The sequence below is a fragment of the Sparus aurata genome, chromosome 7, assembly GCF_900880675.1.
Source record: "Sparus aurata chromosome 7, fSpaAur1.1, whole genome shotgun sequence".
Taxonomy (NCBI): Eukaryota; Metazoa; Chordata; class Actinopteri; order Spariformes; family Sparidae; genus Sparus; species Sparus aurata.
The window spans coordinates 14,073,244-14,093,067 of NC_044193.1; the positions used below are offsets into that span (position 1 = coordinate 14,073,244).

The 19,824-nt window shown below is 45.1% G+C and overlaps 1 protein-coding gene across 3 annotated transcripts in view; it reads left to right on the forward strand.

Moving 5' to 3' along the window:
- nkain4 (sodium/potassium transporting ATPase interacting 4) overlaps nucleotides 1-19,824 on the forward strand; it is a 69,721-nt gene that overhangs the window by 18,835 nt on the left and 31,062 nt on the right. For all 3 annotated transcript variants that reach the window (XM_030424058.1, XM_030424057.1, XM_030424059.1), the window contains exons 2-3: nucleotides 16,697-16,834; nucleotides 18,132-18,212. In XM_030424058.1, coding sequence (XP_030279918.1) covers nucleotides 16,697-16,834; nucleotides 18,132-18,212 — 219 coding nt within the window. The remainder of the gene's footprint in view (nucleotides 1-16,696; nucleotides 16,835-18,131; nucleotides 18,213-19,824) is intronic.

The following is a 19,824-nucleotide window of genomic DNA, read 5'->3' on the forward strand; positions in this document are numbered from 1 at the left end:
TGTCTACATGAGTAGAGTAAATCGGGTCTCACTCGATTTTTACTCGTCATAGTGTTTGTGACACACACGAGCACAAGCACGGAGAGCTATGAACCTTGAGGGACACACCTGTTTTCCCTTCCCAGACTTCGGACCTGTCTGCATCGTTAGAGAGAAGGAGGTCGGCCATTTATTAAGAGGTTTATGAAGCTGTCAGCGGGCTGCCGAAAAAGTCCCCGAAGACTCCTGGAAACAGCTTTATTTTCCCCCGGCGCTATTTCTGGCCGACCTGACACTTCCTGTCTGCAGGGACACACACTCACACACACCGCACACCTGCACACTTCTGATGAGTTTAACCCGCAAAGAGGGGTTGCATTAAACCCCGGGTGACCTTTTCGAGAAGGTCATCAGGTTGTAGTCTGCGGAGCACCTGTCTATGTGTGCCTGTGCGTGCACGTTTGCATGAATATACATGTGCGGAACAGCACAGCCCCCCCCTCCGCCCCACGCTCCCCTGGCTGAAACCTATGCATTGACAATGAGCCAGGTTATTCCCAGTCCATTACAGGGTAAAACTACCATTAACAAAACAACATACTCTGCTCCTCAGATGTAAAAATAGCTCTTGTGAACCGCTGTGTGTGCTAATTAGCCAGGCAGAGTGCTTTGATCAAACCTCTTTTGGCATCTCGGCCATCCCCTAATTGAATTGTGGTGCGCTTTCCTCATCAACAGGCCGAGCGGTGGGACTCATCTCTCTGGGACAGAAGGCAACAGATAATGAGCCTGTATTGATCGGAACGCCTCTGTTCCCTCTTCCCTCTGCAGCCTGACTATTCCAGACAGTAGGGCTGGATCGTTGTCAGAACCCCGATCAGCCCCAGAGAATGGCAAGCGTTGGCAGGAAGCCCCGTCTGTCTAATGATTTGTTTGTACTCCGAGACACAGGCAAGCTCGTTTTTTTTTTTGTCTCAACGGGGTTGCTTGTTGTTGAGGCGTTGACCTGAAGCTGACCTGCAGTGGACGCGTTTCGATTGGTCAGAAATGGGACCTGGTCCAGACATATTGCGAATGTCAGAGACCGGCCATGAGGAGGGACGTTGTTCTGAATGGGGCTGATGGTTAATGCGGCTCTGCGGACACTGGGTGATTGATGAAGGAGGCCTCCTAGTCCGGTCATGGTGGTTTTGCCGGGAAAGGGCAGACACACACACACACACACACATAATCACACTGAACAAGGGTAATGAGCTCGGATCTGAACATTGACCCTGAAAATGCCTGGCCATAACTGCACTGGCAGCACTGACGGATGCGACCCGGACACTATTTCATGCCTCACTCAGACACACCCACAGACGCAGCTGCGCATTTTGAACTGTGAGTTATGGGTTAGTAGGGTAAAGATTACAGCCCTCGTATGAGGGGAGGAAGTGGAAGCTTTGTGGGCCTCTGACAAAATTACAGAAATGCAGGAAAGCGCTGGACAGGGTTTTGTTTGATCATGAGCAAGGAGAAGAAACCGGGGTCCATTTTGTCACAGTAACCGGCTTCATTTGTCGCAGGGAGACAGGTTTCAGTGAAGTGGTGGCAGAAATCTGCAAGTTATCCTTAATCCACACCGTTAAAAAAACTACTGTCAGACTACCCACGAGCGCTGTGCGAGCGCGTATGTGTGTCATATCTTGCATCACGCTGCCCACTTTTTCCTCCACTCTTTTGATGACATAGCTAGAGAATATACTAACTTTGTAGTGAAGGCTTCAGAGAAGAAGAATGGGTTCAACCAAAGTGCTTCCAAGAAAAGTTTTAGCTGAGAAGCCTGAGAGAGCGTCCTCCTGAAGAGTGTTATCTCTGAAGGCACGACATTATCGCTTGGCAGGCATCACACCATCTCCCCACACGATACAAAGGATTTAGATTGTGGTTTCTTTTTTTCACCGCTTCCACTGCTAACTTTATGGAAGTACTAACATTCAAATTTCCTGTTGATTATTCATGAGCTTAGAGATGCTGGATGTCTTTTTTCCCCCCCAACTCACCAATCTACATGTGTGCTGACAGGCACGTACAAACACGAGGTCTCGGCCCAAAGCTTTAATATTAATGCATCGCACAGCTGTAATTGGGGCATCCTGCACGGAAATAAAACATTGTATTCTTATCGGGCCGGCAGACTTGGGTGTGAAAGTTACTGCCACTGTGTGATCATGGTGTGTGTTGCCAGTTCTTGAGGAGAGGTGATGTATTAAAAACCTGTTATATGAAATATGTTCTCGGCAGGAGCGGGAAGATTTCAATTTCATCAGTTACAGATGCTGGGAACATCTTCTTATGGTATCTATTTTGGTGGGTGTTTTGTGGAGGCATGTGTGTGTAACTTCTTTAGTGTCTGTGTGAGTGTGGAGTCTGGTGTGATCAATGATAATGAACTGTATTTCCTTGGCACTGCCAGGTTGATGGAGGAGATAGGCCAGCGGGGATATAGAGTGGATGGTCACAGCTCTTTTATCTCTTTTGTTTCTCTCCGTGTGTCTTCGCCTCTCTGGGCCAGGCTATTAAGTTATCGTGAAACCTCTCTGGACGCTGATTCATATCGTTGTGAGCAAAAACACATTTTTTTTCCCTTTGACTGTTTGCTTTGGCTCGCACAGATGGCATCAGAATAAGATAGCATCCCTATCTGAATTGCCCATGCAGATACAAGAGCTGGAGTCTGTGTGTGTTGGACACAGATTGTCAGACAGAGACGGGCTCCCGACAAACCAGCCAAATGCCAACAGATGCCAACAGCAATATGCTCGCTGGCTTCTTAGTTAATTTCTTACGTTGTAAAGTAGGTTTAAATGGAGCTGCGCCAGTAAGTGCTCAGGGTTATCTCCATTACTGTATAGATTATGGTTAATAAACTTAGTCAGTCAGAAAGTTTTAGCTCAATCTAACCTCTTTAGCCTCAAGGTGGCAGGATGCTAATGTTTGTGATGACACTGACTGGCTGGATTCACACGAAATCCGCCGTTTCAGCAAAAACGCAGGTATTCCCATTCATTTTAATGAGGGTAGTGTGTTTTGGGTGTGGTGGTGATGACCACAGGGGGGTTCTTTGGAGAGACGCAGCCCGGCATCACGCGACCCAACGCATAAGCTGGCGATCAGACCAGCACGACTGAAAAGCCACAATGAATATAGTGTGTAACATTTTATGTGTAGCACCATGCTTTACTTGCGATCACTTTGTTTGGTCTTGCACCCCTTTTTTAAAACAAACCCTAATGATATGCCTCACATCTGGGTTGTGCACTGCTAGTTTTAACCAGTGGGACCACCATGCGTGGAGCGTAACAACATCAGCTTCTCCTTTCAGCAAACTGATCGAGGGGTGGTTAAAGTCCACAGCGCGTCACGCACACAGGCCGTAGAGTGACACTCCTACACTGCCGCACAACTCTGCGGTGTTTCGCCGCACTGCCGGATTTGGTCTGAATACAGCCATATAGATACTGTATTTACAGAAGACATTAATCAATGGCCTCTTTCTCTCTCACATTAGGGTAAAGTGGCTTGGTAAGGGCTTGTTTCCATAGACCTAGATGCTTGTGTCGCATGCTGGATCTGGCAACACCGATGACAAGAGCATCATCAGTTTAAAGTGCACCTTCGAGCCTGTGACCCTGTTGTGAAGGGGATTGACGCGCTGGAGCTTACGTGCCAAGTCATGCCAAGGCAAGCCAAGCCACCACATGTGTGTGGAAAAGAAACCGAGTACCAAAGAAGAACCAGTAGACTATGTGATTTTGGAAAGGAAGGCCTTAATTAATCCTGTCTTAAATTGTCTCTGGGCCCTTATCCTTTTAATTTTGAAGGCCAGGCAGGTCGCCATAATTATGTACTGTTGGTGAATTTGTGTGTGTGTGTGTGTGTGTGTGTGTGTGTGTGAGAGAGAGAGAGAGATAGCGCTGTGCTTTTGCTGTCAAATGAACCCCTGGTGTTCAGTGCTGATTGTGGTCTTGACCCAGGCTGTGTTGATTGCTCCGCCAGAACACCACTCATCCACAGAGGAGTGGACCCTGACAGGTCCTACTTGGCCTTAGCCGCAAGTATCAGCCCCATCAGAAAAGAGTAGATTAAACAACAGCCTCACTGTGTTTTGGAGAATGTGTTGTAGGTCACAAGGCAAGGTGACTGCGTAATAAATTCACAGGCACACTTCCGGAGCTGAAGTTTTGGAGCTCCTTCCAGTGTGTCGTCACGTCACCTGAGAGCCGAATGCAACCTGGGTGCTCGGGGGTGAGGAGCACTGCTTGAATGTGTAATGTGTGTGTTCATGCTCCGCCCCTAACATGTACCCTTTGTTAAAAAACAATAAGGCTTTGTGTTATCTCCTTCTCTCTCTCTCACCCCCCCCCCAACCATCCTCTTCCCCATAACCCCCCCTTGAATATGAATATGTTTGAATTATTGATTAGCATCTGATTTATCAGCAGGCAGAGCCACTGGAGGTTGAGGGGAGATGCACGTAGGAAGGTGGAGAGAAAACGGGGGATGGGCGGCGGTTCGACCTCTCACACTGGGCCAATTATGAGCGCGACCCCAGAGACCCGGGGTCTCTATGTTTAGCTTTTCCTTTTCCCTTCTTTCTTTTGCCACCTCCCTCGCTCTGGTGCACTGTTACCACAGAAACCTTTATGTATACAATAAGATGCTGAAGAGCCTGCAGGAAATAAGAATCAACCTGTCAGAAAGGGAGACATGGGAGTGCGTGACGCAAATCTGAGTTAGCATGCTCGGGAGTGCTGGGAAGAGACCTCCGGGGGTCCTCGGTACACATCCTGCTCTCAGAACAACTGTCAGTCTAAACATAGCTCTGCTCGCATGTATAGCTTTTAACTGCACCACAAAACCAGCCCCACCCAAAATGTAACAGAGCAACCAGTCAGATAGCAGCCGAGCGGTTTGTTTGGGACCAGCTTTAACTGAAATCTGCTTATGTTAGGCTTTCTTCTGAGGTTTGCTCGGTAAACAGAGATTAAACCAGACACATTTTATGCTAATTGAGTGGAGGCGCTGACCTCGCTCTTGTTCCTCGACCTTCCCCAGAGTTTGGAGTCGCTGCCCTTGCTCCGTGCATGTTGGTTTTTATAATAATATGTGTGTTCTTGAGGAAAAAAAACATCTCCTCTTTGTCCCCGGTGGCCCCTTTTACAACTGTTAGCCATTTTAATGTCTTCAATTTAACAGACCATTAATTATGTGGTCATAGTGAAAAACCTTGGGCTGGCGAAATGTGAGTGCGTGCGCATAAACCCATCCGCGCGGAGGCCTGCGCGAGCGCGCCTGTGTGTGTTCCACCTCAGTGACACTGCAATATTAAGCTATAATGGAGATAAAAGTAGAACTATTTGCAAGCCCATTTCTCTCTTTCCATTCCAGTGGTTTCGCCGGTGTCATTTGTTATGGTGTGGCATCGAATAAATTGCTTTGGGAGCACCACAGCTGGGATGACTATCTTGACAGATCACATTCAGCTGAATGGCTGTAAAGCATATTCGTCTCACTCAAATCCCCCGACTGTTTTGGGCATTCGGTCCTTGTTTTACAAGCGGCTGATGACTTCGCTGATGGTTTTTTTTTGCTCTAATTGCGTTGTGTGATCAAACGGCTGGACAGCAGAGATGCACACGCTCACTTCCTCTGCTGGTGGATGAAAGATTAGGAGCGATGGTATTATGATGAAAAGAGCAACATTACTGACTCAATTATGGAAAGCAGAGCCAGAGGGGTACAGGCTTGCTGACAGCTGTTTGCCGTTCTTGACTGCGTATACTTGATGAGAATTTTCCTCTGTCGCGGCTAAATTGCCTACTTGTTAATTGGGGCGAAACCTAAACAGTTTTTGTTGGATCTGGGACATGGAGAGGCAGGGAGGGAGACGGGATTGGCTGGTTTAAGCTGCTCTCATTTTCGTCACTTTCCCTACTCATCCTATCCATTGTTGGTGTATTTGGGTTTTATCCAGCGCTGTATTCTTGTCCTGCTTTTCTTCTGTCAGCTCCTCCGAGAAATCAAAGTATCTGTGTGCGGTGCAGTCTGCTCTCTCATCTCTCGTTTTCCATATGACACCCACACAACAAACGGCGAAATTTTGAGGCACAAGAAAAGGAGACAAAACCTCACAAGTGACATTAATCCCCCGGGTTGAGACAGAAATCACAACAACACGGTGCTGCGGCATTGCTTCTTCAAGTTGATGCAGCAAAGTCTAAATTAGCCCTCTATTAATCCAAACATTGCTGCCACCTTTGCAGATAAACTTGAAAGGAAACGTTGGCTGACGGCAAAGTGGAGGAAGAGCGATAAAGGGGAGGAAGAGAGACTGAGCAAGATAAGCGTTTTACAAGAGATTTCAGCCATGTGAGGAAGGATGTTTGCTGTCGCAGTGTATGAATTTGGGTCATATCGCACTGAACCTTGCTTCTTCGTCAAGTCGGCTTGTTGATATTTGTGCTCAAATGCTCAGAATGGTGTATAGTCACTTTTGCACAGACTGCTGTTATCGTGAATGAAAGCCGTTTCAGACGCTGGCAGACGTGGGACAGGTTAACGGTCAGAAAATCTCAGATCAAGACAGAGTGTGGCTTCTATCTCTTTTGGATTCAGCGAGGGGTGTTACACCAAACTCCGATCAAACTGTGTAAACTAGGCGGTGCTGATTCTGCCTAGTTCTCCTCCACTTTCTCTGGCTTTCTACAGCCCAGTTTTGTATGGGGGCCATCGTTTCATCAGTGCTAGGTATCGATTTGTCTGCATTCTAGCTTTACTCTCATTACGAAACCAGATGGAGAAATAAAAAAGAAGATCAGTGTGTCTTAGAGTGGGACAACTTTGACCACTAACAAGCCCAGTAGACGGATCAGACAGGGCATGCACTCTCAATTGGTCTGGACATGAGCAGTATACAGAGAGTGCAGAGCTTCATTCAGCTGAACTGAACTAAACACAGCTGTTCTTCAGTCCAGAAGATTTTTAAAAAGCTTGATTTCAGAATGAGCCACAGTAGCAGAAATAAACACTGCAACACAACAGACCACAAAAAGTTTAAAGTAGAGTGCCAGTGTCCAGAGGGAGTCTCGGTTCAAAGCTGTGGCTTTTATCATGTTTCTTTCAGTGGGACGGATTTGTGTGTTGTGTGTCCCCAATAGCACTGAGAGATTAGCATGTTATTAGCACTAAGAGCACTGGAAGTTTAACATATTTCATCTTAAATAAAGAGCTCTTTCATTCACAGGCTTTTAGTAGTCTCCAAACAGAGCGACGGCGTGCACTCACTTCACTCAGTGTCTGTTTAGCACTGGCACCTAAAACAAGTGGTACTTAGAGGGAGTACAGAGGGAGCAAGCCACCATGTTTCACTGCGCAGTCCATATTTCAAACAGTGGAGCAGCAAGTGGTTTATGAAGGCACCCTACCTCTTAATCCCTGTCTCAGTGCTGCTAGACCAGGCACCACCAAGGGCCATCTATCTATCCAACCCTCCATGTACCCTGTGAAAGCCACACACACAGGCATCATCACACACATACTGAGATTGGCACCATTAGTTACACGAGGACCAGGCAGGCACCAGAGTATAATGACTTTACCCAGGCGAGAGGTGAAAAATTGGATTGGAGAAAGTTTTTGAGAAGTACTTTACTGCCTGCCGGGAGTCACAGAGTAAAGACAAGCCAGGGCAGAGAATATATTTTATATATTCATATATATATATATATTTATGTGGGCCTCTGATTGATAGCTCGACTCTGTGTCAATCTTTATTCAGATTTTGACTAAATAAGATGTTTTGATTTCTGTCGGAATACTTAGAGGAACAAAAGTTCTTTGAGTATGCGTGTAACACACAATGTAGCATGCTGTTTAAAATGCTGCTGAGACAGACCTTCTGTCTCCTCTTTGTACTCAGCAAACTAATCACAAGAGGCCAGTTCTGTGCGATAGTTACAGCCGTGGTTCCTAACCTTTATTGGCCCATGGCCCCTTAAAATGAAGCCGTGCATGCATGTGACCTCGCACCACAGGTTATGTACATCTTAGAGGTCTTTTAGGCAAGCGTTGCCACTCGGCAGCCATCCTTGCAACACCCCCTATGAGCTTATTTTGGGCTAACGAGACCAGGGATCTATCTAAATGAATGGGGAGAGAGCCATAACTTATACTTATACTTATACTTATAGACGCGCATGATTTCATGACACCAACTCGTTTTACAGCTCAGTACAGTGTGATTTTGTCAGGTCAGCCCACCAGAGCACTTAAACATCTGTGGGTTTAATGTCTAATCTGTGAATAACCTCACCTTGCTTGGTAATCGTGTGCATTAGCGTGATGTCCTCTTCTTTTATGCTTATCAGAGGTCTAGCTCCAAATTGGTCGAAACTGTAGTGAATCTTGCTCCCCGCTGGCTAATATCCTTCCCGGTTCGGCTGCTAAAAGGCATGTCTCTTGGCGTGGCCCCTTTCTTATGTGTCTGGGTTGTCACAGATTCAAAATGTTGGACCCACTTATTCGTTTAGATGCTATATATTGGTAGACAGATATACAGAAGATGATCACTTTGATTAAATGAAGATATTTTACATTTTGGCACCCATTTCCCAAAAATATTTGCCCCTGTACTGATCATGACGTACAACATGATCATGGCTGACACTGTGCACTCGGATCCATCCGGGTACGCTGAGGAATTAGGCATATTGATACACACTCCTGAAAGAGCCGTGACAGTAAACCCAAAGTGGCCTGATTAGATTATGTATAATTTGTACCCCGTCTGACACAGAACTAAGCTCAGTTCTCGGCTCCTTAGAACCAAGTGAACCTCAATGGTTCCCTCTGTGTAGGGCCTTGAAGAGATAATTTACCAAGCAATAAACAAGGAAATTGTACCATACCATCTCCTGACCCATTAGACTTGTGCTGCGCCCCACTGTGGAGAACCCAACATCCAAATTCCTAACGACTGACTTCCAGGGCTTACAGCTGCAACTAGAGCATTTGCAGATTTGTGAAGGGGAAATCAAAACAAACTTTTCAATGTCAAAACTATATGAAGAGAAAAGCCAGTAAAAGAGGCAGGCCATTAATCAGAGGCTGCTTGTCTGTTTATCATGTGCAATGTTTGTCTGTCCCAGTGACTCTCAGCGGGCAGCAAAGCGTGTCTGCCAGTTGGAGTGCGATACGATATGAAACAGAACTGGTAATTTGGATACCGCACACAAATTGCCCCTCTGAATCTTATCCTTTTATCGGGCACGGCCTCATTGGCTAATGCGCTTTTTGTACGACTCAGTAAAAACAACCCATTAGCCTAGCCGCTGAGATAAAAAAAAAAAACAGAAAAATAACGAGAAAGCAGAAGTTTGCTGTGCTTCGCCCCTCACATCTCCTGCCACACCTCAATGTCATCCCCCGCCTGACTGTTAGTCAGAGTTAGTGCTCGAACGCGACTGACTCATGCACCCTGAAGTCATACAGAATGGACTCTGACACACACACACACACACACACACACACACACACACAGACCTGCTTTTCAAAGCCAAGATCGTGATGACACACTCAGTAACATGTTATCAGAGGACATTTCACAGAGGGCGCACACTGAAAGAGAAACACTGATGTGATTTATAGTATCCGGAGGCTAAGCTTGAAAATGAGAGGCTCACCAGTCACCTCCGTCCTCTCGCTCTGAGGGAGCCTCATCACGTCCTCTCTCCCTTTCACACCTAACACCTCTTGCGGAGGTGTGTCCGACCACCGCACACCACCAACTTGTGACGACTCAGTTGATTTATGAATCAGCAAACAACTGTCGAGCCACCCTGCCTCATGTTGCGGTTCCTGTTTTTTTAAAACCCTCGGCAAAGCAAACTGTTTTTCGGGCATTTTTTTTCAGCAACTTATCTCAAGCACACACACTCATCTTAATTAGCTATCAGATGATGCGAATCAAACGTTTCTCTCCCTCTCAGACACGTTCGCTCTGATCCTCTCCTCACTCTTTCATGTGGAGCTCACTTTGCTCTCCTCTTCTTCGGGGCACGCGAAATAAAAGCGGTGATGTTCGTAATCTTTTGGTTTTCTCTTGATTTTATTTGGGATGTTGAGGAAAGTCGGCAGTGCGGTGTTGTGTGTCCACTTGTGTGCTCTTTATTCTGCTCTGTTTTTCGGGCCACACCTCTCGAAACTGAGAGAGAGCACGAGTTGACGTCGTCTAAAGCGGCAGGATTGAGGTCTACGATCCTTGTTAATCACCTGGTATCACATGGTTGAAGGAGAGAGTAATTGATGGTTTCTGAGAGCTTGGGGTAGAGAACAGAGGGAGCAAACAAAGGATTAGCAGCGGTGGAGGTGAGAGAGGGGCTTGTTGCATCCTGCTGTCGTATCCACCCCCTAATTGCTTGCTATTTATGGTGGGTGGAGTGGTATGTGTGGGCAACATGTTTCTCCGCATATACACACCCAAAACCAAAATACACACTAAGAGATCCCGTCACCCTAGAGGGAGTGATTTGTGCTCGCTGGAGGTCGGTGGGAGGCTTTTACGGACGTTATGCAGCCGGCTCACTCTTACTGGAAGAGCGTTGGTATCTTTTGATCAAATTGTACCCCACTCTCCAGTAACCTGCTTCCTATGAATTGTGGGCTAATTGTGCCATATGGGTTTGTGTGATTGTGAGTGTGTGTGATTGTGAGTGTGTGTGTGTGTGGGTGTGTGTGTGTGTGTGCGCGCGCGCACGCGTGGGCCTGAATATATGTACGGGTGAGCACAGACTTTTCCATCCTTGATTGATTGTTGTCATCTTGGTGGATTATTGAGTTAGGAGTGAACGTGATAGGCTTACTACAGTATCTCAGAGGAGAGGATACGCTCACACGCATAGGCACAAATGCACACACACACACACACACACACACACACACACACACATACACATACAAACACACCCCTCATGCATATACACTTCTTTAATTCAATGACTGCTGGAAATATTTCAGGGAAAGGGTCCATGGCTGTGTGTAATGAATACACCGAGGGATCTAAAGTATGTGCATTGGATGGATGAAGGTTCGCGCTCATTAGCATGACTATTGCTCTGCACTGGCTCGGCTATCTGTGTAGAATGCATGTGTGTGAAGGACGTAGTGTGTGTTTCGGTGAATGTTAGAATAATTGTGAGCTGTGTGTAGTGGCGCTGCAGCTAAAGATTATTTCATTATCAGTTAAACAACAAATTGTTTAGTCTGTAAAGTGTCCAAAGTGACGTCTTCAGATTGCTTCGTTTATCAGGTCAGCAGTCAAAAACCGAAATACTCCTCAATTACATTCATATATGACAAAGAAAAGCAGCAAATCCTTACAGTTAAGAAGCCGGAATCAAAATGTCGGACAGTTTTGCTTGAAAAAATGGCTCAAAACGACTAATAGGCTCTCAAAATAGATTAGATTTATTGCCTTAATCGAGCCGTCGTTGCAGCTTTAGCGTGTAGACAAAAAAGAGGGAAGAAGACAAATGAGAGAACCAAAGATTTAAAAGGTGTTGCAACACACAAAACGTTTTAACGAACTGTTGAGAAACCTTCCAAAGACTTATTCTGCTTCCCAGAATCAGACATATACGTGTTATTGACTCATCCCAACGAGAATGAGCCATGAACACAGTTTTCCTTGCTGACTTGCATAACATGGTGTAGTCGGTTATCTTTACTGGACATTTGGTTTGCTTTTCCTGTGTTGAGTACAAACTGATTCAGAGGACAATGACCTACATCAGGCTTCCTGTATGCTGACATGAAACAAGTTATCGTTACAGTCGTGCTGAACTTATACAATATCTGCTGTAAACAATAGGATGTGAAACGGTACCGTATGTGTGGGAAAACTCACATCTGGTCAGAAGGAGCACATTGTACAGTTCATATTACATCAGAGCTTACAAAGGTCACAGTATAAGTCAAACTTAACCACAACAGCCCCAAACACAGTTTACATTCGTGCCAATGCTATTTGACAGTTAACTTCAATACTTTAATCAAAATGTACTTTGCTGATTTGGTAAAGAAAAGATGTAAATGAGCTTCACCTCAAATCAAAATGAATTCCCTCATTTAGCACCAAGTACACCCAGATAAGACCTTGAGGCGATTTGCATTCATCCAGCCAAATAGAATAAAAGCTCTTTAGCAGATTTCGCAGTCTTTGGATCTCTCTTTTTATCACCAGGATTAGTGGAGGGACATTCTGGGAGCTCAGCTCCACTGTCTTCAGCATGAGCACACAAGTGTACCCTGTCTTCTGTCTGTTATTGTGTGCAGGACGCTACAACTTAAGGGACAATGTTAGACCTTGGTTTGACAAATCGTCAAAGGATTACTGCTAAATTAAAAAAAAGATTGACCCTGATTGGCATTGCCCATGAGTTTGTCTTCTATTCTCTTTATAATGTCTCATATTTAAAGTCATGAACATGCTGGAAAACAGGGAACAGTAGCAAGCTGTATAGATGCCAGTGACAATGTTTCAGCGTTTACTATTTCTTTTCTTTCTTTTGTCTCTTTAGAATATATTTATAATTGTGCACATTTTTCAGATGGTCTTTCTTGGAATACAGCCATAGCATGGTGGTCATGTGCACTCATGTATAATTACGAGTGGCGAGTGGTAGCTGTATTAATTTAAAAAAAGTTTTTAAAAAAAGAAAAAATAGTGAAGTTGACCCTCTGATAAGCAGCTCTGATAAAGCACACTGGCGGCTTTGGGCTTCCTTTGTCAGTTCCCTAGTTAGCTTCTTGCTCATCTGTTTAAATCTGCTCTCCTTAATGTGGATAAAAATGTCACTGCACTGTTGCAGCTTTAGGTCTGTAGGTGTCTTTATGTGTTGGGGTCCCAGATGGTTGCCTGTCTAATAAGGACGTCCATCTAATCAGCTGAAAATGTGCTCATTAATGTTATCGATCAGATGCAAAATTGCCTCCCTCACACATTTGTCCTTCTTTGGATTCGATGGTGTCAGGACATGGGGCTTGATTCTCATTAGCATTGCGCATTATGTCTTATATCTTCGTAAAGTGCAGAGGAATCGTCTCTGGTGTTTGTCCAGGCATGCTTCTGAAAAACCACAGCTGAAAAATAACTCAACAAATATTGTCAGTTCAGAAGGGTCAGTGCTGTAAGCTCCAGAGCCAATTGAAATGCAGCCTGGCTGCTCCTCATCCCCGCTGACGTCCTCCTGCATGGGTTTTATTGAGCTCTAACCATGACCCAGAGCTGACCAGAAGATGTACGACTCTCCTGACTTTATTCATTTCCTTCAGCACTTTTATCCAGGGAATAGACAGAGGTCATTAAGAGGGAGAGAGTTCAGTCAGTCTACGTCAGTATGTGTTGTTTGCGATTTTCCTTGCGTTTCCTCTCATCTCTCCATTTATCTGTTGTTTTTTTGTTTTTCTTTTTTTTTTATCATTTATTGGTGATATCCACCCCATCCATCTCAATTTAGTTTCCCAGCCATTATCTGTCATCCGACCACATGAGTGAAGGCTTTATCTTTTAGCTCCTTCCCGACGCTGGTATGATAATGCTTGACGGAGGTCGCAGTTCACTCACCTCACCCTCTGTCACTTCACAGCCTGTCTGTGGAGTTATTGCCCTCGCCCTCGATACGAAGGAGTGCTCGTTTTTAATTATCACTCAGTATTTGATCATCTCCCTCCCCTGCCTGTCACAATGTCTCATTGGGTTGCTGGTAACATTTCCATTACATTTAGAAGAGCAGCCAAGGCTGTGTAACGAGTCTGTGGTGTGTGTGTGTGTGTGTGCGTGTGTGTTTGCCTGAATGTGCTCGGTGGTGCGTTCCTATCACTGCAGCAGAGACGAGATTCCTCCCTCCCTCATCCATCTTCAAGCGCTTGGCTGGAAATGACATGTCGACACACAACGAGACACATCGTTGCTCGAGACACACAAACACACACTCACACACTGGGAATGGAATGGAATTGGATTGGCAATGGAATTCTAATTAAATGGTTTGCATGCCCCCCCACCCCCACCCGAAATCCCCCTTCCCCTGTATTTTCCACCAAATGGCATGCTAATTGAGTTGATGCAAATGGGGACTCTTAAGGACTAAAATTGCTTTGTTTTCTTTCTTTTTTTTTTTTTTGCTGTTGCACAAGATTCTGCATACAAAGAGATCAGGTAGAGGGATGGGAACAACCAGAGAGGACATCATGAATGAATCTTTTAGTGAGAAACATTGGCCTGGAACGGTTGTAAATGTGGGAGTGGTATGGGGTGAGGCTGTATGGGGAAAACGGTGGAATTCCCCTATTTATTGTCATTTATTGCCGGCTTGGAAATGAGGGAACACATGAAATGGCATCAGGTGATTAGTATAAAACAAGGTAACTGTATTCTGTTAAAGCTACAGAGGAAAAGATGTAATCAGACTACTGCCAGGTTTGTTAAAATGGGGATTATTATCAGGATGACAGTATTTAACAGGGCTGCCAACTTACCCAATTAACACTTTTGCATGCGACGACACCACACATCCATTTTCTCACAGCGAAACCAAATTTGCAACCGATAAAGGCACAAAAAGAGGACACTGACACTGAGGCGTTAAAAGATAGGACACAAACTATTTAAACGGGGCTCTGTGTGACATATTGCAGCAATTAACATGTATGAATCACTTTATTATTGGCCATATGTGGGCAGATGAAAATGTAACGTGAAAAATGAAACCTTCCTTGTCCCACACGGTTGGCTTTACGAGCCTGTGGACAAATTCTTTAGGGTGTTTGCTGCTGCTGGACTGTGTGGGTTTCATTGTGAGGGATTCAGGTCAGATTTTCCGCGACGGTTCGAAGGAGTGCCACTGTAACGATCGTCAGTTTAGAGATGGAGTCCGCTAACATTAACTTTGTAGTTTGTAATGCCCAGTTGTCCTCTCCTCTCCGATCGTCCGCTTCTCACACCAAGCGTCAGCCAGTCACATTGTTGCACTGACATGGGCGCACAGCTGAGATCCATGATAGTCTCGACCTATTTGGTGGAACTGCAGACAGACGTCTAATGGCCGTGGAAGAGGAAGATATCACAGGAATGCACGGGATTACCAAGAGAAGTGAATTTATACATTAGACAATGAACTCACATTAGTTTGAGGGCTCTGGTGGGATGAACCGAAGGCGTTGCGGCCCTCTGGATTGAGCCTTAAAAGAAGTTAGTGTAAAGTCACAAAACGTTTTAATTGGTGGGGTTTTCTCAGATTTGACCGGTGATTTTATACATTATTGATAGTGGAGTTGTTGCTCTTTAACCATTTGTTTAGATAGGGGCCTGGTCTACTTAAATAACTGCCTAAAATAACTGCCCTGGGGCATTGACAAGATGGCTGCCAAGTGGCAAGACTTGCCTAAAAGGTCTTTGACTGACAGCACACAGACAGACAAGAGTCGGCGGCTCCTCTGGCAGCAGTGCCTTTCCCTCTCCTCTGCACCACAGGGCAGGCAGGGAGGATTGACAGTGGGTTACTGTAATGACAGTCAGACTCTCTGTCACTCTGAAACACTCGGGATTTCCAATAAGAGTATGTTTGGTCTCTCGATTTAGGCTATGGTGTCTGCAGGCTTGCCTTATGCTGACCAACCAAACATATTCATTATCGACCAAGATTGTTGACTTTACATGATTATCATGACCCCCATCTCAGTGTTGGGTAATGTCACATAATGCTCTCTGCTCTTAAATCCACCAACTTTAATGAATCTCTCTCTGGTCTCAAGTGAAACCACAGGTAATCTTAGAGCTGCCAGTTCATTACCATGGCCTCCAGTGAAGAAAAATGCTTCCACTGGTTTGGAATGTTGCCATTATTTATTTTTGTCAAATCAAAATATGGTGCAAGTTATAACTTCGCTTTTGTTTTTACTTGAATTTTTGTAAATGGAGTAATCCAAAAGTAACTAACAATAATCAAGTTACATTACTTTAATCTTACAAAACTTGGATTAGGTTACTGACTCCACAGGTAATTATTAACTGTATCAGAATACATTGTTAAAGTAACCCTCCCGAAGCTGTTCACTGTAGAGGGTTTAACTTTGCTTGTGCTTGTGCATGTTTGCAGGTTGGCTGTGAGCACATAGTTTTATAAGCACCTAAGCTCACTGCAGTGGTATTATTAAGGAAGGCATTCGCCTCCCATAAAGGTTCCCATACCATTCTTGTTCCTGGAGGCCATTGGCAGGAAGGTTGGAAATGCTGAGCCTCCTCTTTAGCTCAGCAGGGGTTGAATCGATAAATCTGTCATTGTTTATTTTATAAAACCTCAAGTCTTCACCTCTGGGCGCTCCCACAGTCGGAGTCTGAACGCTCAAGCTGTCGACCGGCTCAGTGCAGGATTGTAGGCCAGTGGCTGTGAGGTTTAACGATATTGTCGTCAGTAAACGAGCGCTACATGAAGTTGCCAGTTTGTGTATGCAGGCTGCCATTTATTTATTTTTTTGCGCGGTTGTGCAGGTTTGGCAAACTCAATGCCTTCCTGGCAGTTCATCATCACAGCAGGAGAGGCAGTTTGTTCACAGAACATGTCAACTTGATAATATCTGTCTCTTTCTCTTCTTGTTTTTGTCTCTCGCCTTGTAGGTGTTGGCTTTAGAGAGGCAAGTCTTCGACTTCCTGGGCTACCAGTGGGCCCCGATCCTCGCCAACTTCTTCCACATCATCATCGTCATCCTCGGCCTCTTCGGCACCATCCAGTACCGGCCGCGCTACATCGTGGTGGTAAGTAAACACAACTGAAGGCTAGTTGTGTGTGTGAAACTCAGTACAGTCTGCTGCATTAATCCTATTCCGCACGCTTTTTGTTAAGCAGTGTCCCATCACTTTGCATTAGTCCTCTGCCAGTGCATCTGATCGGACATGTTGTTGCCTTTCCTCTCTAATTGCAAAGTGTGCTGCGCTCTCTTGTGCATTGTGTGACACCCTTAAATCACTCTAATCCCATGGTAATTAGGGCTAATTAAAGGGGTTGGGGGGGGTGTTGGAGTGGGGGGCTAAGGAGCTCATCAGATTTATACTCGCCGTCGAGTATCTGGACAGAGAAGGTCATTCTTTGTAACGCGGTGCAAAGCATGTGCTGTGCGAGTCCTTTTGTTAGAAAGCATGGTGCAGCTCCATAAATGCTCTTTTACGCACTTCAGGTTTTTATTTCAAGCCATAATGTTCATCTAAGGCATTAAAAGCCCTATTTTGAGCAGCAGAAGCACAGATGGTGGTGTTAATGACAGGAAAAAGATTGGAGGAGCGACAAAGAGACAGAGGCAGAGAGAGTAAATAAAGAGAGATGGGGGAGATGTCGGAGGATAAATCGGAGCCAAACAGGATAAGCTGAAGAAACAGAGGAAGCGGGGAGCTGAGGGGAGGAGAGGAAAGTGGAGCTATTGTCCTCTGTCAAGTGGAAAATGGGAAAGAGCAAGCTAAGCGGTTTCGTGAATCAACATGTATGTTTTTCTTGCGAAGGTGCCCTCATCGCTCTCCCTCCGACGCCTCTGACATTTTAAAAGCTCAGTTCACCGTGAGTCAGAGGGTTTCGCAATGTTCACAGCGATGACTCTATCTCTCTCTCTCTCTGCCTGTCAGAGGATACCACTCTGTGTCTGTCAACAGTCGGCTGTCTGACTGTACAATCTTTATAAACGGTCGAAGTCGTGAACTTAATTCAGCCTTGGCTGTTTAAAAAACCTGTAGCTCCCTCAGGGCTCAAATAGACTCGCTGAACTTACCGGAACCTGGAAAAAATAGGGTGTGTGTGCGTGTGTTTGTGTGTGTGTGTGTGTGTGTGTGTGTGTGTGTGTGCGTGTGTGTGTGTGTGTATGAACTGTATATGTATTTTAAGGCATCTGTATGTGAGAATATGTGTGTGTTGGATTGAGTATGGGGGAGCGAGGTCCCTGACTTGTCTTTGCTCAGGAGCTCATTCATCCCACCTGCCATTTTTTCTCCAGAAGCTGTCACATCCTGTTCTGTTCAGTTCATCTGGTTTCTATGGAGCTAATCTGTCTGTGTCTCTGCCCTCCAGTATACAGTATGGGCCGCTCTGTGGGTGGCCTGGAACGTCTTCATCATCTGCTTCTACCTGGACGTAGGAGGGCTGTCCAAGGTGAGACTTTAAAACATTTTTTTTCCCACCCGCGAAATGTTCCGTCATGCATCCGTCAGCCGGGTCGCTTTTATCAGCACCGTGATTAATCTTCCTCTCCGTCTGAGGTCATGGTTGCAGACTGGCGAGGGAGCGATTCCAGAGTGTTATTTCCTCGTGTCCTAGAATCGCGCCGCCTACACTGGAATCCTCTTTTTAGTGTTGAGACCACACGCCAGCCGACATTGATGACACTGATACCAATATATTCAGGGTATTTACATTTTTAAATGTTTCTGCCGAGAAAATTAACCCGCTTCATAACTTATTTCACGCTAGAGCTTTGAAACTGAATAACTTCTGCATGCACACAGGTGAATTTAAATCTTGTGGCGGGCGACCCTGACAGTAGCTCAACATGTATGTGTGAACATTTTAGGATATCACATAGGAAAAGGTTGATGACATCTTAAAACCACTTCGAAAAATCTGCCTCAATTTTTCAAAAATGCCTTTCAATAAAGAATTGAAGCGTTTATTGGAAGATCGAAAAAAGTGGAGCGAACATGTAACTCACGTGACTCATTCGTTGTTTTCACTCCAAGAGAAGAAAAGGTGTCGGCGCGTTTTCAATTCCGAGTTTCTGTTTTCCAGTTTGCAGTTTGTATTTCTACTACTCTGTTTATTAGAACACAGGCTCTTTTCTGCTCAGGTGGCTTCAGCGTATAAGTTCACACTGTGCTGTCCCGATCAAGGACATTTACAACTCAGGGGAGGAAACCGTATCCCGTATCGTTTCATCTGCTCAGTGTGTTATTTTTGCGTACAAGGACAACTCATTGTGTATTCTTTCGTGCTCTCATGATGGCGACACAATCTAATTTGACATCGTTAAAGAAAGTGACCGTTGCTTTGTGTTTGTAATGTTTGTTGACAGCGGGTTTAAATAGACCCTTTTGCCCAGTGATTCCTGAGAAATGTAGATTGTGTCATTGATAGCAGAGCAGTTTCCAGTGAAGGGGGACAGCTGAGGGCAGAGAACATATCTCTGTCGTCTCCGCCATGAAAAAGCTTTAGTTTGTTGTTTTTTTTCCTTCTGAAATGATTCAGCCCTGGATTCTGATTGTCTGCCATTTTTTTTTTTATTACGCAAGACATAGCTGCTCCAATTAGACCTGTTGTTACGAAACATAAAATTATAATGTAGCCTTCTTGAGCTTTATCAGCGCCGAACATATATTTTAGCTATAATTGGATGTGATGCACTTCTGCCAGGTGCTTTTTCGCCTGCGTCAAGTCTGATCTGGTCTGAATAACAAACTCAGCCTGGCCAAACACGATTTCCTTGCGGTATATTAAGAATGCACGACACAGCCATCCGCCAAACTTTAAATCACTCCCTGAGATTCACCTAAACCTCGACAGAGGCTTATAATTCAGCCTCGGCGAATGTCTCTTTTCCTTTAAATTGTTTGTGCGGTGAATCTTTGCTGACCCGTTGGGGGATTTTTACCTTCCTGTCGAGTTTCAAGTGGAAGCTCACATATTAATAGGTAAATAATCCCCCCCTCCCTGAACACTGTGCATGTACATACTGTCATTTAAATTTGTATGTACACTTAAATTTACACAA